The sequence below is a fragment of the Chenopodium album genome, chromosome 15 (assembly GCF_948465745.1).
Source record: "Chenopodium album chromosome 15, dcCheAlbu1.1, whole genome shotgun sequence".
Lineage (NCBI taxonomy): Eukaryota > Viridiplantae > Streptophyta > Magnoliopsida > Caryophyllales > Amaranthaceae > Chenopodium > Chenopodium album.
In genome coordinates this window covers 30918834-30943082 of record NC_137848.1, presented here as the reverse complement: position 1 = coordinate 30943082, position 24249 = coordinate 30918834, and the positions used below count along the sequence as shown (strand labels likewise).

At 37.8% G+C, this 24249-nt stretch overlaps 1 protein-coding gene across 3 annotated transcripts; it reads right to left on the bottom strand.

Annotated features, from left to right (window-relative positions):
• Positions 1-18990, bottom strand: LOC145583086 (uncharacterized). Of its 3 annotated transcripts, none has more exons than XM_081640213.1 (14): positions 18829-18990; positions 17953-18304; positions 16103-16341; positions 14186-14342; positions 13978-14055; positions 13645-13719; positions 13041-13157; positions 6968-7132; positions 6319-6844; positions 5777-5933; positions 5059-5168; positions 4442-4554; positions 2182-2539; positions 1-466 (listed from the first exon to the last, which is right to left on the bottom strand). In XM_081640213.1, the coding sequence occupies exons 2-14, from the start codon at positions 18292-18294 to the stop codon at positions 144-146; spliced, it is 2760 nt and encodes a 919-aa protein (XP_081496339.1). In that variant the 5' UTR covers positions 18295-18304; positions 18829-18990; the 3' UTR covers positions 1-143. The 3 variants fall into 3 exon arrangements, with proteins under 3 accessions (XP_081496339.1, XP_081496340.1, XP_081496341.1); XM_081640214.1 differs by lacking the exon at positions 18829-18990 and adding an exon at positions 18656-18756; XM_081640215.1 differs by lacking the exons at positions 17953-18304; positions 18829-18990 and having other exon boundaries at positions 14230-14342; positions 16103-16300.
• Between the last annotated feature and the right edge of the window lie 5259 nt (positions 18991-24249).

The following is a 24249-nucleotide window of genomic DNA, read 5'->3' as shown; positions in this document are numbered from 1 at the left end:
TACTCTTTAAAATCAAGTAATTGCAACTAAAAATAAAGTTCATATACATCTAACAGGTTATACAAATGCTAATTTCAAAAGTTTATAAAGATTTATCTTATTTTGCTATAAAATAATTTATGCACCTAATACAAATAATTGGTTTAGAAATCAATGGGAAGAGCAGTCAAAAATGCCAAGGTATATGGAGAAGTGGACTTCCCAAAAAGTGAACACCAAGAAGGAAGCTTCATCAAAACTCTCTCTGATTTTGGAGTTAATCTGTTTATATCAGTCCTTAATTTTATAAGATATTTTTGTGCATCAGTATTGGCATGACTAGTAGAACGGACATAATTTTTGATCCATTGAAGGGTAAGATCAAATTTTGTTGGAGCATTCTTTCCTCCAGAAAACTGAATGACATGCCAACCACCAATGCTACTCTTATTGCTCATTGGAACTAGCTCCTTATGATCACCTGATACTGAGAGAGCACACATATGTCAATGTAAAAAATATATACATACTCCGCATATATGATTGTACGATTTTCTCTTTTCTTAAGCGAGATAATAAACTCGTTTAGATGAGGATGAAACATAAATTAGGACAGTTCCAACCATGATAATATTTCAATCTTGATCCCATTTAAAAGAAAAACACTAATAAATAAAAAAAATAAAAAAATCATATTGTATATATTACTAAAGAAAAGATTCTAAGATCTGTTATTTTCATTTTACTACAAACATAAGCCAGGAAAATCAAACTTAAGAGATACAGGTATAACTAAAGCATATGTCTCTCTTTCCTATTACCAAATCTTGTGATCCTCATCATATTAGCCTTAGATAGTGAATGGCTGTTTAACCAATCATCATAAGAATCAAATGCACCATGTTAACAAAAATATGTTAGGCTTTCCCAATTTTCCAGTAACACAGAATCTTTATATATACTACCTCCGTTAATAGTTATTTGTAACATTTGCCATAAACATGTGCTATCTATTATGTGCAACAAATGTTTTTTTCCCCTCTTTTAGTAAGTTTTTTTTGTAAGAAATGACCAAACTACCCTCACTTAACCAACTTACTCCCTTAATCATTTCACTAACCATACTCCATGATAACCCTAACTTAACTCATCTAATCTTCAAAAAAAAAAAAAAAATCAAATCTGTTAAAAAAAAAAACCAAATCTCTCAACATTCATCTTGTTCATCAAATTTCTCACTCCTCCTTCATCATCAAAATTTCTCACTCCTTCATCATCAAAATCTCTCTCCTCCATCTTCCCCATCTTCTGTCCAGATGTGGAGGTGGTTGCCTATAGATGTCATGGGTATGGTGTGGATGGTGGTTTAGGTTTTGTGGGTGGATCTAGGTGTCGGGGTCTAGGTGGTGGTCTAGGTTTTGTGGGTTTCGTGGGTGGTCTAGGTGGTGTTGGGTTTTGTGGTGGTGATGGTGGCTTAGTCGGGATTAATTCAATACGTGGGGGTGATGGTTGTTTTTGGTGGATTTTGGTGGCTGTTTTTGACAGGTTTTGGTGGTGGTTTTCGATGGATTTTGGTTGTTCCAGGGGCTTTAGGTGGTGGTTTTCAGTCAATTCGTGGGTGTTGGTGGTTTTTGTTGGGTTCTGGGTTTTCGACATGGTGCTGGTTTCTGGGTTTTCGGTGGGTTCGGTGGTGGTGGTTTCTGGGTTTCGGTAGTGATGGTGGTGATTCTGGGTTCTGGGTTTGGTGGTTTAGTGATTTTGGTTATTTTGGTTTTTTTTTATTGGATTAATACTTAAGTACTACCCTTATATTTCAATAATCATGTTTAAAACTTTTGCTTAGGAGTCCGCACTACCCCCTTTGTTGCAAATAACCGTTAACGGAGGTAGTGTATATATATATATATATATATATATATATATATATATATATATATATATATATATATATATTTGGTGAAGACAGAAAATCTATATATTAACCTTAAGGCTTAATCTCATCTTAAAAGTTTATGGGTGTCTTACTAAGTTTTGAAATTCATTGCTTTCTTTAAATATGTTTTTCTAATTTCTACTATATACAAAAATGGTCCACGTCAACAGGCAACAAATTCATAGTTCGTATAAATAGGAAATTGCTAAGAGAAATGGTGATTGAGGATTATCAAAAGAAGATGCAGTAAGTTATTTGAAAAACTATACCTCGGAATCCAAAATTTGCTATTTCATCTGTATTAATTGCAATAGACCATCTCGTGGAGACCTTTGTGTCAATTGAAAGCTTAGTCACTCTTACATCCATCTTCCTGTCACTCTTAACTTCAATTTTGGGAATATCAAGGTCACTCCATCCTTGTTCAGCTTCATTGTAGCTCAAGCAACCATAGTTCACAGAGAAAGTAACAAAATCCACAACCGTCTCTCTACCACATTCAAAACCTTCATTGATCTGTTCAATCTCCCTATCCAAGTTCCCTGGAGTTGAGGAAAAGAATGAAACATACGAGGTAGGGTCTCTTGCATTATCATGTCCACCCATTGTATCAACAACGTGAACAACCTGAGAAGCATTAATAAAGGTTATATATTCGAAAAAGTGAATGTTGAACATCTGAATTTGGTGATATGAGAGACTACTAAAAAGAAAAAACACTGAATTCAGACACAACAATTATAAGACAGTATGCAGCTTTACATGGAATACATGATATGAACAATTTATTTTCGAATGAATGTTGATGAATCAGGTAATAAGACCTACCTAAGTGCTTTTGTATATGAAATATATTCTGAATTTATTTTTCTTGTTTGGTAAAGAAACGCATTGCATAATACAAAAAAAAAAGAAAAAAAAAAAAAAAACAACAAAACAAAATCTTTATTCCAAAAAGTATATAATAGACTACATCAACCAAAATTAAATCTCATTCAATCATCCAAAAAGAATCTCTCCACCACATTCACTTCTATCTATTGCCGGTTTTGCCACATGCACTTTAAAAACTGTTTTAATCGTGTAATTTTTAACTCCCTTCACACAATAATAAGAAACAGAGGTAGTACTTTTTTTTGTTTAAAATGATATAGATTATTTAGTGATCATATCCCAGGACTAACTTTAGGAATTAAACTTGGATGAGGAAGCACATTATATCAATTCTCTTAGCTTCAATGTTTACTTGTCCTACATAGCTATGCCATGACTTTTAAGATTAGAAAAGGCGAGGCTTTTCTTTTGAGATCACAAAGGTGGGGGTATTAGGCTGTTAGGTTTCACGCACTTGGATTATAGAAACAAGGGTTTTATAGTTTTATTCTTTCTACATAATGAATCTTAGTCACCAAAACCATGAACATAAGATAACATTAAATAGAAAGGACAGATGGTCTTGATACTCTTGAAGCACAAACTAACTCAACATTAACTCTCTGTATAATATTACTTTTTACTACCTTTGTTCCTTAATATTCTTGAAAATTATTATCTTCACTGGAATTAAGGCATCAGGGTAGAATGAGTTAAGGTGGGGAACAAGTGATAAAGAAATTGTGGATATTGCATGTGGAGGACTAAAGGAAGGTAAAATGGTAAAAGTTCGTGGTCAAAAATGGAATAAAGTAGATGTGTAAAGAGCATTAAGGAAGTACTTATTGAGAAAGAGCAAGGAGCCTTTAGGAACAGAGGTAGTACGTTCTATGGCTTTGTATAGCTAGAAACAATAAATAACTTCAAGAATTTCCTAAATGAAAGAATTCTAAAAATTATAACTAACATTAAACACCTAATGTGCCTAGAAATATTAGAATAGGAGTACATAACAATTAGAACTATAGTATTCTGAGATTAACATTCTATGCCTTCTAGATTTATTACCCAATTCTGAACCCACAACGCATAAATATTACTTAGCCCATCTGCTCAGAGCATCAAAAAAAGTTTTATATTCCATACCACATATCTGCCAAATATTAAATTTAGTGTGCAACTGGAAGTGTGACTGTCGTTTTTACTATCCCATATCATTATTCGAAGGTAGGAGAAAGGTTTACGATAGTACTTAGACAGCATACAAGTTTGCTGAGCCCAATCCTAATACTATATCAACAGATATCAAATCTGGTCAGATAAAGAAAAATGTACAACTTCCAAGTTCATAAAGCTATGTTACTTGGACTCGGGTACCCATGCCCAACATGAGTACGTGTCCAAGCGTCCGACTCGGCTATTTTGTGAAAAAATCCTTGATTTTGAACTAAAAGTGAAGTGTCCAGGCGTCATACCCATGTCCGAGTGTCGAGGGTTCGACTCCAGTACGTGAAGTGAAATGAAGAGTTCGAGTAACATAGTCATAAAGTAATCACATGCAGAATCATTTTATTTTAAATATAGGCTGATTGCTGACGATTATGGCAATGAAAGAACATCTTTCTGCTGAAAAAGTATATGCTATCAGTAACTTACATTCACAGTTCTAGCAGTCTCTTCGGTGTAACTTGGAATGACACCAGACCATACTGCAGCCAGGGAGAGCCCAAAACAAACAAAACTCACCAGAATGATAGACTTTTTAGCTCCTAGACATGTTGCAAAAAAACACAAACCGTAAATTAATTTGGAATAAAACTGTACAGAACATTTGACAATCTCATTCTATTTCAAGACTAGGGTGGCTAACATAGCTAATCATGTCCGGGGAGCTATTTCAGTTGTTGGCAACATGGTGAGGGAAAATATGTAAACAAATATTTTTAGGGCATATAATCCCTCAGCGTATACTACCACATAACCCCAAAATTTTCTTTACATTTTTTAATTTTTTTTGAAAGGAAAAAATTTCTTTATATACAAAAATAAAAAATAATTCTTTTACAAAGCCAATAAAAATGAAAATTCTTCTGTGATCTTGCCCATGGATTCAGATACTTTCATGGTCAACCAATCTATAAAAGGATGGAACTATGAATCTAGATTGATATTTCTGAGTCACTAGGTTCATGTGAATATCAAAAAATCTCCCTAACAGTCAAGCACTCAAGCATACTAAGAATATAAGATGCAAGAGATGAATAGCAGCAGACCTGAAAGGTGGATGTAAGAAAGTAGATACACCAATGTCAAGCATACAGTAGCAGCTACAACAATAGATACAATTACATTCAGCAGCCATTCAGGAACACCCCCAGGATTTCTGCACAGTAATAAACCAGCAAAATTAGCATCACTCTGAGTGCCTGATAAACATACACTGCTTTTTAAGAAGATAACTCTTCTGCACATATTTATTGATAATGATATATGAAATTATGGAAGCAAGTTGGGGAAGTAAGGCTCAATGACAATCTTACTATTGCCCTAGTAAGGCAGCACAAATCTAAATTCCTGCCTAGGGTGGGCATGAAATTTATATTTACAATCTCAGATACACAGAAATACAGAATGTGATGAAGAAAAAACTAGAACCAAATGCCAATGAGAAGAAGATGAATTTATGAATCTTTGTGCTGCAATACATCATAAACATATGGGAACTGTAGATCATTCAAGAATGCTCTAAGAAGCACCCGATATGTTTTCTTTATCAAGATGCAGAATTCATTCTCATACTTTGCAGCCTACTATTGTTTAAGGACGATTTCTTTTTTCTTTTTTTTATTCCTTTTACTTCGCTTGTATTCCTTTTTCCTTTCTCCTTTGCTCTTTTTAACAACATTCTATTTACTATTACCTAAAAAAATTAAGGAAAAAGAAAGCAACAACTAGCTTTCAGATACTTAATATCACTAATAAAACTTTTACCTGTCAAAGCGTACAGCAGTCCCGATAAGTACACCAACTATTCGAATGATCGAACCAATAGAAACTAAGAGAGGAACTGATAAAGCAATAAGTAAGGTTACAATCTTCAGCGGCTTGGGTAACCGAATTGGGGTCAGTGTTGCCTCTAGTAGCCCATCTACATGAAGACAAAAGTTAGTTCGGAAAAATGATTGCAAAAATTGCAAATAAAGAAGATAGCGTTCCAATGCCTTCTTTCACTAAGGTTGCACATGGAATGAACACAAAATACACAAAAGCAAGAAGTATAAGAAGATAGAGAGGAAGGGAGAGAGTGAGCCAAGTATGAGCAGAGTAAATGGGTGAAGTTGTAAAAGTTACCATAAATTAAGCATTGTGATTTATTTTTAAACAACTTAAGTTAGCAAGTGTTGCAGAAATAGAAGGAGTATATAAGATAGATAAGAGAAGGTTCTGTTTTGTTTGTTTATACTATTATTATGTCAGTCTACAATAAATTTCTCTAAATACAGAATTTAACATACAGAAGTGTATTCACTTACATGAGAAAGCCGGTGCAATAAGCCAAACCAAGGGTATATATGAACTACCAACTTTATAGTAATGTGCCAGAACCAAAATAATCAGCCACTGCATTGTTCCTGATTTAAAGAGCCACCTTTCAGCCTCTAACCTGGCTAAATTAACTTCAACGGATGGCAATAAAGTCTGCTTTCCCTGGGCATATGCATTAGAAAGATACTTTTGCAGAAGGAGAAAACCAAGATTTTGACCAGCAAAAGCCCCAAGAAGAGAAGGGAACCCAAATAAACCAATAACCAACCACGGACTTGCAATGTAAGGCACTGCTGCCCACGATATGCTTGAGAGGATGAAGGCAACACCAATGGAGAAGCTCAAAGAAACTATCCACATAAGGATAACACTTAAAATTGACAAAGAAAACGAAACTATAGCTGGATAACCGCCCATAAATAAGGACATGAACCATATCAACAGCGACTGCAAAATCACAGAGTTGTTCAGCATATTTGCAAACTGCTGACCATACACGATCATGTAGCTCCCCTGACAATTGCAAACATATAGGTATTATATACCAAAAAAATAGAACAAAAAAATATACAGAAACTATATATCGAGCATACAGAAAGTCAAATCAAACAATAATCAATTTTCCACAAGTATTACCAATATGTCAAAATATATGGCAGAGTTTTGATTGGCATGTTCTGGTTCTCTGGAAGCATTGCCTTTCACAAGATCAGTTGAAGATGCAACATGAAGCAAAAACGCCAACATATTTTCTCCAAGATGCTGAAGAGAACCAGGCTTTAATAGCTCAACTTTGTCATTCTGCATATGGATATTATCTTAATCAAAATATTTTCTCCAAGATAGTGCACGATATTATCAAATATTCAAAATATTATTCTCTTTCATCAAAATATGTTTAATTAAGGAAATGGTAAACTAATGGGATCAACTGAGGTAAAAGGCTACTTATTCACCAATCTCATGAGAGGGGCCATGTGGTGGACTGTAGACATAGTCTACAGAAAGCTTGATACTAGGAATTAGCTTGGTTACAGCACTATTAATGGCAGAAATTAAGATGAAGAAGATGATTATAGCATTAAGATGAGAACTACAACTAAATTGGATGATAATTCCACTTTCGAGAGGTGGATTCTCTCCTAATATGAGCTTTCGAGAGGATCACTCTCTCCCAATGACATAACCTCAACAATATTCAACATCATGATTATTCCTCCCAATGAAACCTATTTATAGAAAAACTCCCATAACAAACTCTAACTTATTCCCCAAGCTACTACTAATAGACTATGACTAATATGCCCTTCCACTAAATATTGATTCCTTGCATTACCCGCCGCCCAAACTTTCACCTTGTCCTCAAGGTGGTTTATAATCGGAACTGGATTCCCGGCCTTGGCCTCGGCAACAGTGACTGAGAGACGGCAGCAATGTACACTAAAATTTGCGTGGTAAAAGACAGACTGGGCTATGAGTGTTGGAGAGGAAAAATTGGGCCTTGTGTCAATAAATCCATACTCCAATATTTGTGTCTTCCCTTGCAAGGAACAAAGGCTTTTTAGGTAAGCAGGCCCAATACAACTAATCAGCCCACTATTTTGCTTTGGGCTGGATTGCAATCTGCTAGCTTTTCTTTGTTTTAGTAGCACGTGACCTAGCTGATTGAATTCTCTCTCAATAGCTTCCAGTGATATTACCATAATACCCTTACAAGCATATTCTGTCTTCTTCTCCAAGCCAACAACAGACCCAAAGCTTCTCTCACACCCATCTCTGTCTAGACTAATCTGGAAACCACCAAGCAGCAACCATTCCATTTTTTTACCATCAATTCCGCCGCCCTCAAAGGGCCCTCTACCTCTTCTGACCAAGGCAAACTTGTTTTGTCCTCTTCCAACCAAGCCACCTCCGCCGGCAAACTTGTTTTGTCCTCTTCCGACCAAGCCACCTCCACCGGCAAACTTGTTTTGTCCTAATCCGACCAAAACTCTAGAACAGCCACCCAAGAAACCACCACTCCTGGCACCAAAAAGTGGCGAAAAATTGATTTCACCAGAGACCATTCTCGACCAGCGCCGCTTCTATCACAGTCGGTCTTGTACCCTTCACCACCTTCTTCTCTGGCGACCCAACAGCCCGGACCACCTTCAGACCCACTTGCTCCAGATCCGCCTCTCACTAAGACACCTTCCCTGTTCAGGCCACCACCAACGGTGGTCTTCCCTCCACGCTCAACTTTTCCAGCGAACACTCCCTCTAAATCGCTGTGAACAGCACCAGCAAGCCCACAATATCCACTACCCAGATCGCCCACCATGTCACCTAGACCTCCACCGGTAAATCCACCTGCAAAATCACCTCGCCTTCCACCCATCGTAAAGTCGGTCCTGCCACCAGTAGCTTTGTATTCTCCGCCAACAAAGCCACCCCAACCATTAGGACCACCGTGTAAGCCTCCTCCGAAATTACTGAGAGTGTAACTAACTATTGTATTTTTCAGATCTTCCACTTCCTCCTCCTTTGATGTCTCTGCCCTTAGTGAGGTTGCCACCATGTGAGGGTTGAAGATGCCTCCCTCACCTATGGAAAAGGTGGCTGGCTGCAACTCCTCGCCGGCATGGATTTCCTCTGGCACTTCCCCCTCCTCCATTAAATCTGCTTGGTTCTCTTCTTCCTCAAGCTCTTCTTCCATTTCCTTCAACTCCAATTTCATGGAAGAGAAAATCGGAGAGAAAACATCATCAATATATTCTTCCAGATTTCTTTGAAGGTTCTCAACAATTCTCTTCGTGGCTTCCTCGATCCTGTCGGAGAATTGCTCAAGTGATTGTGACCAAATCGGAGCTCCGGCGACCTCCATTCTCATTTTTTTTTTTTTTTGGCTGAAAACAGAATTTCAGAGGCTGAATGCTGAATCTACCAGGACAGAACTGCTCTGATACCAATTTGCTAGGAATTAGCTTGGTTACAGCACTATTAATGGCAGAAATTAAGGTGAAGAAGATGATTATAGCATTAAGATGAGAACTACAACTAAATTGGATGATAATTCCACTTTCGAGAGGTGGATTCTCTCCTAATATAAGCTTTCGAGAGGCTCACTCTCTCCCAATAACATAACCTCAGCAATATTCAACATGATGATTATTCCTCCTAATGAGGCCTATTTATAAAAAAACTCCCATAACAAACTGTAACTTATTCCCCAATCTACTACTAATAGACTATGACTAATATGCCCTTCTCCTAATATTGATTCCTTGCACTTGATTGGTGAAGGAAACCACATATTGTATTGTAAGGCACAATACAACTATCTAATCACATCTTTTAGGGGTAGTAGCCTTATGGCCTTATGTATTAAACTATTACTAATTTCATGATTTCTATTAGTATTTTACCACTCACAACAGAAAATAAATAAACATATAATAACATGTTGCTGTTGCACACAAGAATCAGTCTAGAGAAAGCTATGCAAGACTTTTTTAAGTGCGTAAGGAGCAGTGAGAGGGATAACCTTGGGGGTAGTTTGAATTCTTACCAATGAGAAATATATCAGCTAGTATGCATCCCTTACTAAGCTTGCTCAATAAATAATTCTCAAGTCATTAATTGTTATAAGCATCATTTGTTAAATTTAATTCAAAATATATATTTATCTTACAATTTCATGACTCATATCAATACAAAGAATAGCATCCTTCATGCAAAACAGCAATAGAAAATGCTTTCACAAGAAGTGACTAACATTCGTATTGCAGCCTCTACCATTACCGAAAATACGACCACATCATTTCTGGCTAGGCAGTATTGCAAGGATTTTCAATTGACCATTCGACAAAGGATGTTTCAAAAACCCACGATCTTGTCCAAATCAAATAATCCCACACCAAATCGCCCAGAATTGAAGGCCATATAATGTGTCTCAGTCAAATGTTACTTGCTATTCAAGTGAATGATTCTCCATGTCTCTCTAATTATAGCTCCAAGCCTCTAATTGTCATCTATAGCTACCCTAATATCTTACCATTAATATAAAATCCTAAAAAAATTTAATAATCAAATTCATATTGCAACAACCGCAACACGGACTGTAATCAATACATCAGTTATGTATCCTCAACAAATGATCGTTTCCTTGATCGTGACCAAAACCGTATTTTTCAAACCATGGCCTCCACTAAAATTTAAAAGCATATGAAGAGTGTGATAAGGTCTATAGATCTAGCAACAACAACTAGTTAGGTCAAAAAACCTGGAACCAAGACGTATTTTATTCAACTCTTCATTTCATCAGACACTTTGACACTTTAATTTGGGCCAAAATCAAACAGAACGTTCACAAAGCAAACTCTGGTAATTAAAGCAACCCTAAATGGAAGTGATAGGATACAAGTGATACAACTCTTAAAGTGCTCAATATATTATTGGTGCCTTGGTGCCATTGGTGGTAAGGAATTTTATGAATCTTATGTTCTTGCATTCTTGTTTGGCTTACTTCTTTCATACTCTCCCAATTTTATTTTACTTTTTTGCTGCATGGGTATTAAATATATCGTTAAACAAGGAATTATAAAAAATAATAATAAAAATAATTTAAGTAGATAGAGAGAAATTAAAAAAAAGGTAGGGAAAGTATAAATTGTCAGATATCAAAATTGATGTGGTTTAAAGGGAAAACAAAAGGTTACTTTTACTTTTAAATGAAAAAGGAAATTACATTTTTGCCTCATGGAGGAAACAACAAATTATTTATTTGCTACAATGAAGAAAAGATGAGTGTTACACGCTCTCATGTACCATTTGCATTCCACACTCCACTATACTTTTGGGGGGGAAAGAGGAGGGTATTAAAAAGATCTTCTAGTCGTGAGTTTTCCTAGAATAAAATTTTCACATTTACATGGTATCATTCAGGTACCACTCGTAATAAATATAATTAGTTGGGAAGAGTGTAAGCCTGCATAAGTGTAACCTTCAGAGAAATATTATTTTCTTAGGAGGTTTGACTGATAATAAATAATGTGTAATTTGCAAACTACTTTTCTTCATAGTTCCTTAAATAAATTATCCTTGTACTACCTCCGTTTTTATTTTAGTTGTATCATTTTGGTTTTTACAGACTCCTAGGTAAGTTTGGGAGTAGAGAGAGGTAGAGAGGAAACAAATAAATGGGCCCATGTGATATGAGAGAAATAGGTTAATTAGTTAAAAAGAAAAGTGATGCATCTAAATTAAAACTTCCTTATTTAGAAAGTGATGCATCTGAAAAGAAATGGAGGAAATATAAAAGAGATAAAACTTGTTCTAGACAAATTATCACAGCTGCATAAACAAAAAAATAATTCTTTCCAGCTAGAAACACCAACACATTGTGAACATGCCAGATGGCAGCATATTCTTACCCAGAAATTTAGACCACACAATATACAATGCCATAATTGTAAAATAATATTTTCTCTTTTTTATAATTGAACCATTTAGTGTTTCACGCTTGCCAGCGCAAAACTTTGGACATTAATATCTTTAATTTGGTTTTAGTAAAAACTATAGTCTGTAAAGATTTGATATATGAAAAGAATAATTCAAGACGAGTCCAATAAGGTAACACATGATTATATTTTTTCTTACCTATAAAATACAAAAGATGTTCAAAGATGGATGGGTGAATAGTGAAAGAATCGAAATGGTGCGATTAAAAAAAAATGAAGGAAGTAATAATATATGACATAGCTTAAGCTTTTAAGTTGGTCACATAACCTCATCAAATTAAAGTATGATGATGACCAAATCAAAACTATACTTACAGTTTTTTTTCCCATACAAAAATTGACCCAAATCAGAACTGCACCAACCTGAATTATTGATGCCCACAGATTGGTCTGCCGTAAATAGTACTTCCTCCATTCCCTTTTATTCACAGCATATTCCTATTTGTAAGTTGCAAAACAATTGCAACATTGTTTAATTTGGCCAGTGGTTCTCACTTTATCTCTCTCCTCTGTTTAAAATTGTGTGACCCCCTTCCCCCCCCCCCCCCCCCCCCTCCAACCACTTTGAAATTAAATAAGGGTCGAGGAAGTACAATGAAAACTCTGAATAACAACACATCATATAATCAAAATAAAAATAAACTAAACCAAACTGAGGCCTTGTTTGGTTCCCAGCATAAAATGGGAGAAATGGAAATTCATAGAAATTGATAAGTTGGGTAATTGTTTGGTTGTCAAACAAAAGTAAAAATGGAGGAACTGAGAATATTTCCACAAAATATGGGAAGTATATTACCAAGCCCCATTGACGAATTAAAATTCATGGGAATTTTAAATTCCCACAATGCCAACCAAACATAATAAGGAAATCCCTAGGAATTTTATTAGGTGAATAACTTCCCATTAAATGCTTCCTATGGGAATTTAATTCCCATGTCAACCAAAAGAGGCCTGATGGATTATTGCCTGATGTGACCCAAGCCAAATTTAACCAAAAAACCCAACAAAACAACCCAAGTGCTTTTCTCATTATTTATGCCTAACCCATAAGAAAAAGCAACCTCACGAACCACCTGATATCTATTCAGATGTTTAAGTCAGAGATTGCAAAGAGTGCAGAGTTGCAGACGTTACTGGACAGAGGGAGAATTTTTTTTCCCAAAAGAGACCCTTTAAACATATTAATAAGTTGGAAATCAAGCAAAACAAACCTTTGTGTGATACACTGCTGTATTGTCCGTGAAAGCAAAGTCAAGTCCAGATAGACCAGCTTCCTGGTAAACTTGAAAGTCTGTAGCAGATTTGATAATACCGGAAGTAAATAAATCCTGCGACACTAAATCAATTGTAAGTGTTCATGTGTAAAGAAGCTAATGAAACAAAAACAAATAAGAAGGTGCACAATGTAACAGAAAACTCTATATTACACCCACAGTCACAATGACAAGTCTGAAAACTATTAACTTAGTCTCAGGATAAAGATGTGCGCTAGACAAACATGTAGTTTAAAATTTTATAAGCAAATCGTTACAGTTCAAATAGCCATATAGTTCATTTCTTACTTCAGCAGCGAAAATGAACATAAAGTTCACAAATTATGAGATATTTGGATGAACATCATGGTCCCAGCTCCATGAGTAATAATAAAGTGGCTATATTCATGCATGATCACATACCATAGCGTACCTTATTGCTATATGTAGGCCATATTGGGAAGAAAAAAAAATTGATTTGTCATGAATTCAGTATTTATTGGCAAATACATCCAACATTTGTTCTTATTTGAAACTGCAATGTAGCACACAAGGAACTAACCTGTGCCATGATATTACCAGATGGATACTTAGCTACTAAGGCAAATTTTTCGATAGCCCAAGGATGAGTTCCAGCCTGAAAATATATATACACAGAGCACATCAACTTAATAGCTCATGATTTCTTATTTCCAAAGCGAGCAGGCAGTGTTATTGTATAAGCAACAAGAAAAAAGAATTTAGAATTTAAGGAAAACCATAGAGCACTAGAACAAAAAATAATATGGATTTTAATTAAATTAAATTTTTTTTTTTTGAAGGGAATTAAATTAAATTATTTTATCCGTGAGATTGACTATGGAAACCTATGGCATGAAAATATTTAGATTTTGACCTGAAAAATCCCGGCCTTTCCTCCAACGCCCATGGCCTCCAAATCAATAGCGACACGAACAGTTTCGCTCCATGGATGCTGCATAAAGATAGCAGGTCAAACTTAAATTCCAAGCAACTATACCAATTCTCTTCCTTCCCGTGATAAATTGGAAAGATAATATGGAAAGAAAACGCTATCACCTTGAGCATCTAGATATGTAAGATACCTGATTAATGAAGCTATGAGCACCGTTTAGACCCTCTTCCTCACCTGTGTTAAACAAGAAAATGACACAGCTCTTGAAGCTGTGAGCCCATTGTGAGACTCCTCTGGCAAGCTCCAACATGACTGCAACACATGAACTGCAATCACCAGCTCCTCCCCTAAAATACAAACAGTTCTCAACAGATTAAGACAGAGAGCAAATAAACAAGTTTTCAGTAAAATATGCACAGTGCACTTACACAATGCTGCAGGATTTGCAACTATTGTGTAGTACTACAACAGTTACAGAAAGCTTGATGCATGTTTCACTCAGAGAAAACGACGGTCTACTAAAAAAACATTCAAAAGATGACTATTATGTCAACCAAAGAGGAGCAAGGTATGTGGTCCTTGGTTTCTCACACAGCAATGTCAAGATAAGCCAAGGCTTTCCTATAATAATGAATAATCATAAAAGATTTCACATTATATCCCCATGCGGACATCACAGAATTTTCCTTAGTAATTCAAAAGGGGATCTGCAGCCCTGGATATTTAAAGACAAAGTCAAGCCCCAATCTCCTAGTGGCCTAAGCAAGAAATGAGGAAGCAAAACTAAATAAAAAAAGTAAAAATATATCAATTCCTAGATAATGCAAGTTCATTAACCAAATAAAATAAAAAATAATAAAATAAAAAAATAAAAAAAGACAGAGAGAGAGAGAGATACTCCGTATTTTATTACTTGCTCCATATGCACTTTTTGCACTATTCATTTGATCTACTTTGACTAATGTGTTGTGATTTATACATAAGTAAAAATATAGCCTTGTGGGTACTTGTTGGAATCGTCTCAATAAATAAATTATTAATTATCAATCACTATATATTATACTTCTTGATAATTAAAGATATTAATGATCAAAGATTTACATCGGCATACGTGCCAAAGAGAAATGTAGCAAGTAATAACATACGGAGGGAGTAAGAGAATAGTCATTTTTTGCAACGGAGCCAATGGCACTTGACAGTTTCATATTTAACTTATTCTTCATTTTCATCACTCAAAGGGATTTTGCTTTCTAGAATTTTGACTTTAGTCTAATCTGACCATGTATCTGTTTCATTAAAAAAGTTTTCTTTGTACTAGAAATCTTCAGAAAGGATTCAAATAGAAATATTCAGCTCTCCAATCAAGAATCAAGAGAGATTAAAGAAAACATTGAAGCTATAATTAAAAAAAATCTCCCAATGCAGCCAGGAGATGACCAATACACTATGTCTCCATTTATGTTTTCTTCACACAAAAACTATCGCCAACAAGAATTCCTTACTTTCCTTACTTTTAACAACAAAACATCATCTCGTAAAAATTTATGTGTAACGCATTTCACTAATGGCCAGTGGTCAAAAGAAATAAAAAAGTTTATTCTAAAGAGCATCTAGATAACATGTACTTCACTATTATAGATCTAACTACTAAGAAAAACAAAGTTCAGAAAATTAATTCATATACAATATGTATAGTAAATGTAGCTTTTTAACATAAAAGTAGGCATGATTCTATTAACAACTACAGGTGAGGTAATAATGTATTAGTAGAATACCAGTAAGATGTGGTTTCCTGAAGTTGATTAGCAAATGCAATTATATTAACACTAAAGGGCGTAGAATTTTTGTTGAGTAAAGGACGTATTTTGGAATTTTTTATGAAACAAAAAATGCTACTAGCTATTTAATAGCGTCAGATTAACTCCATCCACTCCTTTAAAGACATGAAACACAGGTCCAAGCTCTAGTCCGTCAGAAACGCATACATAGATATAGATGTTTCAAGAGAATAAGTATATTACTAAACTCTTCTTCAGAAGCTTGTCACAAATACCGAGACAGTCAAAAGTCAAAACAACAGTGAAAGATATTATAATCACATACGTACGTTGAGAAAACAGTATCAATGTGTGATGAAACCAAAACAGAGTTTTCCTTGGCTTCAGATTCATATTTGGGGGTGATCCTCAAGATAATATGATTTAGATCAGCATAAATAAGTGTTTTCCCAACAAATAAGCCGCCATTAAGATGATTTGCACCCTCCTTGACATAAAACTCTTCCACCTCAACATCAACTTCCCAATGAGATGTGTTTTTTATCTTTTCTGCAGCAAGCAGCACATACTGCCCAGTAGGAAAAGGAAAACCATAAGAGAGATTAAAAATGATGTATTTAGAGAAACTGTATTCAATAAAATAATTGCACAGTAGACAAAATCGCAAGGATCACTTAAGTGAAAGGCGAGTGATGCAAAAGCCATGAAGAGAGGCTTATCAAGTATGCAAATTTTAGTAGACAGAGGGCATACAGAAGTCCAGACAGCTAAGGGCCAACACAATCAGAGTATCAGACAAAAAACCAAGAGAGAAATTAAAGAGTGAAAGTCAAACAAAAAACCAAGAGAGAAACTTTAATACCCAGGATCCTTAAAATTAAAAGTATCAGAATTCAAACATACTGCTACACATATTTTTTTTGTCGAAACAAGTTAGCTATTTCTAATTTCGAATGGAATTTTTTACTTACAAGTTGTGAGTCAGTGATAAAACATCACAACTATTCAGACTTTCTAATTTGCACGAATGCCAGGAGTAATACTATCCAGCAGTCTACCAATTAGAAATGAAACACTATCCAGCAGAGAATTAGTTTTCTAGATTTAGCTCTACTAGTTCATATCAACTTGCATGAATAATGGACAAACAATACAGAAAACTGAAGAAAATGGTTTTTATAGATAATGGTAGTAGATTTAAGGTTATACTATGTTTGAGCTGATATGTTAAGAAGAGACCCAGAAACGAAAAACAAACCAAACAGTACTAGCAGGCGTCCATGTATTGTTTACAAAGCTAGCTTTTTTGCGGCACTCATATTCCATTTTGGAGAGCACAATGCTGACTCAGATACCCTACCATCTTTTAGGCAGGGATCAACAGCAAAATCAGGGGAAAAAAAATTTCCTAGGGGCATCATGGGTAGGACAAATAGTAACTACTCCTAGTAAAAAGTCAAAATATATTCTACAACAAAAAAAAACTGAGAACAACAGCCCTTCACAGATTGTTACAGAGAAATTCACAAAATAATCACTTCCACTCCCAAAGACCTATTTACTTCACCATAAAATACAGCTACACAAATGAAACAAGTGCATGGTACTATGAAAGACGAAACGAAGCTAACTCTTTTGAAGTTCCCTCCTTATTGATGATCATTCACATACAAATTTTCAAACACAAAAGAATACAAGTTCGTCCAGGGTATAAGAACATTCAGCAACATGAAAGAACAGTAGTCGTTTCGTTATACCCCCCCCCCCCCCCTCCTTGTTGAAGAATTAGTCACATTTTCCTTGGAAATACACATTATCAACTTACCCCAGTAATCACTTAGCTAATGAGATGTGCCAAGGATCCAATAGTAAGTATAATAAGGTGGTATGTTGCTAATTTTACTTTAGTCAATTTATTTTACACTTATTTTATTCATAATCTGCTTAATCTTTGTTGATGTTCAGCCATCCTAGTAGAACACCTATAGAAACTGATTAATAAAAACAGAAACAGGATATAACAATCACATTGTAGATAACAAGTACCACCATCAACCCCACTGCCAAATTGCAATAATAATAATCGATTTGCCACACTAACTAAATGTGGCACATAATTTAAAGACAAAAGAAGTTTCGAACTATGAGACTGAGATACATAATACTCAAGAAATAGAACCTTCAAAGCGGGGTCAAGAGCATCAGAACCAACAGAATGAGGACCCAACTGAGTCAATTCCTTGGCATGTTTCATAGCTTCTATCTCCGAAAATCCCCGTTTGCCAGCCTTATCAGCACTCAAAGGTACCGGCAACACCTCGTACTGATAATGATAAACACTCCATGAGACATAAACGAGTAATGCAAAGAGGGTCAGCATAACATACGATGACCTATTTGCACTACGCAATCGTGGCATTGCCTCATCCCAAGAAGGATCTTGTGCATAAGAGGAACTACCAACTTCATCACTGCCATCAGCTTTCGATTCTTGTGAGGACCTTTTGTTTCTCTTCCGCATCTTAATTTTTCTGTAAAATTCAATCAATTATAAAACTATATGATCAGTTTTTTCCCAAAGATCAACAATTATGTCATTATATTTCTAGCAAAAGCAAATTAAGGAACATCTTTATCAAACTATACAACAAAATTCTCTAGCTTGGTTGTTAGTGTCGCCAATTTTCATAATTGACATGATTGTTTCTCAAAATCAACATACAAAAAACAAATATTTAGTTCATTATAGAACTCCAAATCGGAATTCATAAATAAAAAATAAAAAATAAAAAATAAAAAATAAAAAAACAAAAACAAAAAACAGACAACAGACAACCATTAATTTAGGAATGACACGGAGAATAAAACAATTTAATCTGTACCCTAATTTCTTGATTCTCAATAATCTTATTTGATACTTTTTGCAATTTAGATGGATAAATTGAATACTCTAATTACAAATACAATTTATATGATGTATAGAAATAGAATTTGATCATATGAGTCGTTAATTAACAATGTGTAGAGTATAATATAGCACAAGAGAGAAGATAACCTGAATAAAAATCGGAGAAGTAAACGACGGCGGCGGCGGAAAATTAAAGCAGCGGCGGTGGAGACGGATAGAAGGAAGTCAACAACCACGAAAGGGTGGCAAGAGGTTTCAAGGGCGCTATGCTTTGAAATCTAAACTAATACCAAGTACTATTGTATCAACAACTCGAGATGAGTAATTATGTAAGTGAATATACTCCCTCCCTACCATATAATATAGTTGTTATTTGTATTTTTTCATGGTATTTAAGAAATAAAGGGAGAAAATAGATGAAATACATTATTAAAAGCGCAATTTCTATTAAACTCTCGGAGTACCGTGAGCATGGTACTCCGGGGTCTAAATGACGCCGTTTCTAGTTAGGACAATAGGTAGTCAGCTTCTTCCTCTATTATCTCCTCTTCCTTCTTGATTTTCTCCCTTTTCTTCCTGATATAATTTGCTTCCCTCTATGTTCTTTCAATTTCTATGAATTTAATCCTCTTTATTCCAATTGCAAATTTTTCATTCTAATTTTTCTCTCAATTCAATCAATCACTCTTTTTCTCATCTCTTTTCGTCAATTACTTTACTAAATTGAAGATAATTTTGCGCAATTTGCTGGGTATCGAGGTCGATGATGTTCGATTTGTATCGGCTTGGCTTCGTCCCAAACCAAGGCAAGTAGTACGGTCCTTGTTGAGTAAGGCTTCGGCAAGCAGAACTCTCACCAAGAGCTCCTCAATGACGACAGAGGAACCACCCAGTCTGCTGGGACGGGGCGGTTCAATTTTACACAATTGCAAATTTGAACCGCCCCGTCCTAGACTTCCTTCCAGAAGCTAGGGGCAATGCGGCGCTTAGGCACGAAATTTATCGCTTAAGGATGACTAGGGCATATAATTGCCGAGTGTCAAAGCGTCCGCTAAAAATGGGAGATCTGGTACTGAGAAAAATAAAGGCTGTAGGCCGAGCAAATGAAGATGGCAAGTTGACCCCAAACTAGGAAGGGTCGTATCGAGTCAGTGAAGAGGTTCGAGATGGTACATACCGTCTCGAAACCTTAAATGGTCGTCCAATTCCGCGTACATGGAACACGGACAATCTCAAAAAATATTATGTTTAGAAGTCTTTGTACTTGGCTAAAAAGTTGTATATACAGCTAGGTCTTGCTGACCGAGCCTTCTAATTAAAGTCGTACGGCCCAACAATGTAATCTTGACAAAATTAATGAAAGTCAGGCATTGTTATCTTATTTAGTTATTTATTTTTGCATGCGTATGTCTCTGTTTTTTGAATAAAAGGACGAGTAGAAGCCATAACCATGCTGCTTGCAACATAGCAACACGGCTTATCAAAGCCAAACAAAATTACTTAAGACATGGCAAAACGGTCACAAAGGACTGCAAAAAAAATAATAATAAATAATATATACTTTCATAAGTACAGGCAAACGTTCGCCTCCTATTGGGGCAGACGGAGAAAGGCATAAGGTACCCTAAATCCGTCAAGGACATTTACCTCCTTAAATGGGGGCAAGGGCATACCTAGGCAAAATAGCCCAGCCAAGCTTAGAAATTTTAAAGTTGAGATATTACTTGAAATTTCTTGAGTATGTCCGAGCGATAGATTCAACGGACGGCTCACATGAAGCCCGTAATACGGCCGCAATAGCTGTTGATTCGGCGTTGCACCTAGTCCAAGGGCAATCATTACTATGATTTGATTAACTTGCTAGTAGTCATACCCTTTGAGGTATAAAAACTACCAAGTCAATCAAACTATTTAGAGTATGGACTAGGCGAACACCGAATAAAGGGGCATCCCCCCCCCCCATTGTACGAAAGCATAAGAGCATAAAAGCCTAAAAACGTAAAAGAGCTCAAAATTTGCTAAGTACAAAATAGATAAAATGGAAACCGCTTAGAAGGCGGCAAAATTTGCATTAATTAAAACCGCTCAAAAAGGCGGCAAAATATCTTACAAAGCCGCTCAAAACAGGCGGCACTGAATAAAAAGAAAAATTGTTCAACAAAAGAAGACTGAAAAGCTAAAATCAGGAGACGGATGGAGGAGGACCTGGGCTCTATTTAGCCAGATCATTGTCTTGGACAGGCTCCTCGGAGACAAGGGCGGACGCACCATCAGCAGGCTTTTCGTTGTTCTCCTCTTCGCCCTCGGCTTCATCTGCCTCCTCTTCATTTTCCTCATCCTCCGAAGTGGCCGCTGTAACGACCAGTTTGGGAGAAGGCTGACCAGCCTTCTTAGCCTCTTCCCTGAGGCAAACGAAATTTAGACGCTTGGTAAAGCGCTCCTGATAATAGGCGGCCTCTGCTTCATCCACCATGAGCTCAAAATGCCTCGAAGAAGTGGCTCTTCAACCTGTCCTCGACATTTTGCTCGATGCGGACGACCTCGTCTGCACTAGGTGGCCGAGGTGCCTTCAGCTGTTTAGTTAAGTCCTCAACGGACTTCTTCAAAGTCTCCACCTCGGCCCGGAGAGCGTCCGCCTCATCCAAGGCCTCCTTGAGATTCTTTTGGGCTAGGGCCACGTCGCTCTTCAGCTTTTCGGAGGCCTCGAACCCTTCCTTCCAATGCTGGCCGTCTAGGACAGCCATATCTCTTTCCTGCCTAATGGTCTCCCTTGCCAAGGTCTCTTGCTCGAGAGCCTTGCCTAGGTCCTCAACTTGTCGCGCCGCCTTGTCGGACAGCGCGTTGATCTGAGTTTCGAAGTAGGTGCGCTGGACAGCGGTCGTCCCGGTAACGGCGTCTTGGGCTTTCTGGACCTTTTCCCAAGCTCTTCTCAGCTTCTCGTTCTCTTTATCCTTCAATTCAAGGAAGGCGGTCAACCGCAGGAAGAGCTGCGTACAAGACAAAGTGAGTTAGCAAAATAAAAATGAAAGTATTCTAAGTATGAATAAGTTGCGGAATGCTACCTCAGCGTTGCAATTAATCATAGGGCCGAGGAAGCCCTCATGAATCCCCCGCAGCTTGTCTCGCTGCTCAACAGGGACGGCCCTAGCCATGGCTTCCCTCATGGCCTTTCTATCAGCCCCAGTAAGACACTGGCCGGGCAACTTCATATTTAACTCCTCCGTAATATCTGCACACGGACGCAAAGGAGTTTAGTTTGAGCAATAAGACTTAAAAAGACAAAATTGTGCAAGGTTGTCTAAACTAACCGTCCGAGAAGCTCGGAGGAGAAAGAGGATTGAAGGTAAATGGAGGAGGCAGTGCAGGTTCGTCGCCCTCCTCACCTGTGCGGCGGGGTTGGTCACTAGCCGACTGAGAGGCCTCGAGCCAATCAGATTTTTGGACTCTCTAGACGGGCAGAGTCAAGATGGGTCCGGTCGGTTTTGTCGGGGTCGACGGACTTGGAGACCCCGCTATCACCCAGTCGGGGTTGCTCTCCTTTAAACTACTTAGAAGCAGTCCTAGAAGCAGTCCGCGACTTAGTCTTCGCCGCCGTGGTGGAAGGGGTCTTGGATGCGACCGTCTTCCTTTGCTTGGACGCCATTCTGTCCTTGTCATCCTTAGCAGCCGAGGACGACTGCTTTCGTTTAGCTCTGGGGGTAGGAGTGGCCAGCTTAAAAAAGCAAGCAAAAGTTAAAAAAAAAAGAATATATATATATATATATATATATATATATATATATATATATATATATATATATATATATATATATTTGGAACAGCGTTCATGTAGACTTAGGTACAAGTCTCCTTCCAACCTAGCAACACGAACGAAAAGCTTTATACCTCCTTGGTTTGCTCGTACATCTTCTGACGAGCCTTGTACTGAGCAAGATCAATCTCGGACATGTCAACTTCCCCCTTTTGCTCCTTGTCCAGCATGGCATACGCTTCCTCTGCAAAAACAAAATTTAACCAACAGTTAGAATAATTTCCAACACGAAATGAGCTCGGACGCCAGAGAGAGCTAAAGTCCCACCTCAGGGAATGTTTATGTACAGGCCACATGCGGACATAAAAATTGGGTCCCTGAGCCAGCCGGCCAACGGGATCCAGTTCTGGGGCACGACCACCAACTTTCCATCCCGTCTAACCTTCTTGACTTTAAAATATTCAAGTTGGTGAGCCTGGTCTGGGTGGACGGGTGGTTTGTATGGTCTATGATCCCCTTGGCCGAGTTGGATCGGCTTGGCATTAAACCGATTCATCTGCAAATTGAACTTTCTATCCTTGGTTTTGATGCGGTAGAACCGATTCTTCCAATCACGCCACTTCGACACACGGTCCATCACCACCATATAATCCTTTGTGGTGCTAAGTATGAACCATCCGTGTGCTTCTCGAGGCGGATCATTGCGTGCATCTCGCAGAAAACCGGGAAATCCGTCTTGAAGCCCTTACGGATGCACGTCACCAAGTACCCAAATATGTTCAACCAGTTGTTTGGCACCAGCTGAAAGAGGGCAATATCGTACTCGTCCAGTACTGTACGAATGAAGGGGTGAAGGGGGAAACGAAGTCCAACGTCTAAAGCAGCTCGGTAGACCCTGAATGATCTACGGCACGGCCGCTCATCCTCCCAGGCGGCCACCGAAAGAGACCTTTTCGGGGCCTTAAGTTTAAATCCTTCTCCCAGCTGGAGAAACGCCTTGTACTTGTCAAAGCCATCATTCAAGTAGGCTAAGGCCGTGTTACCCACCGTACAGGCGTACGGGTCCTTAAAGGTGTCTGCATTGGCAACGACCTCCTCGGCCGTTGCCTCACCCTCGGCCGCATTCCCGCCTTCGACCGTATCCACTGCCTCCTCTTCTCTAGGGTGAGCAGCAGATCCAAACTCAGTGGACAGAACTCTGTCCAGATCAGCAGCCTCGGCCGAGCTCCTACTTCTGGAGCCGTGGCCGCCCTTAAAGACAGCTGCCTCTTCAGGAACTAAGAGACCCTTGCCCTTGTCCCTTGCAGCGGCCGCCTGATTTATCGAAGAAGGGTTGCTGCGAGGTGGCAGGTCGGACGGCTCATTAATGATGACCCCAGTCCTAGGACTGTCCGTTCTGCTATGTTGGAGATGGGATGGTGCAGGAACTGAGACGGACGGACCATCAGTGGCCGCCCGAGAAAGGGAAGGAGGCCTCTCACGAGATAGCAACTCGGCCGCTTGCATGGCCGAGTTGGCATGTTGTGAGGACCTGAGTTCCGGGGTTGGCCTGGACACTCCCACAGAAGAAGAGACGCCTTGTGCACGTTGGCGCTCTTCAAAAGAAGAAGTTACTTCCACAGCTGAGCAATGAGTACCCGTGGAAGCGATTGTATGGATAGTAGACCCGGTTTCTACATCCGTGTTATTTGGGTCATAAGGATTCCTAGGATTGACCAGACTACCGTCTCGATTTCTAGCCGCATGAAGATCATATGTTTGCCTTGTCCTTGCCATGTCCGATTGCAAGGACATAGAAGAATAGGTGGAGGTGAGTA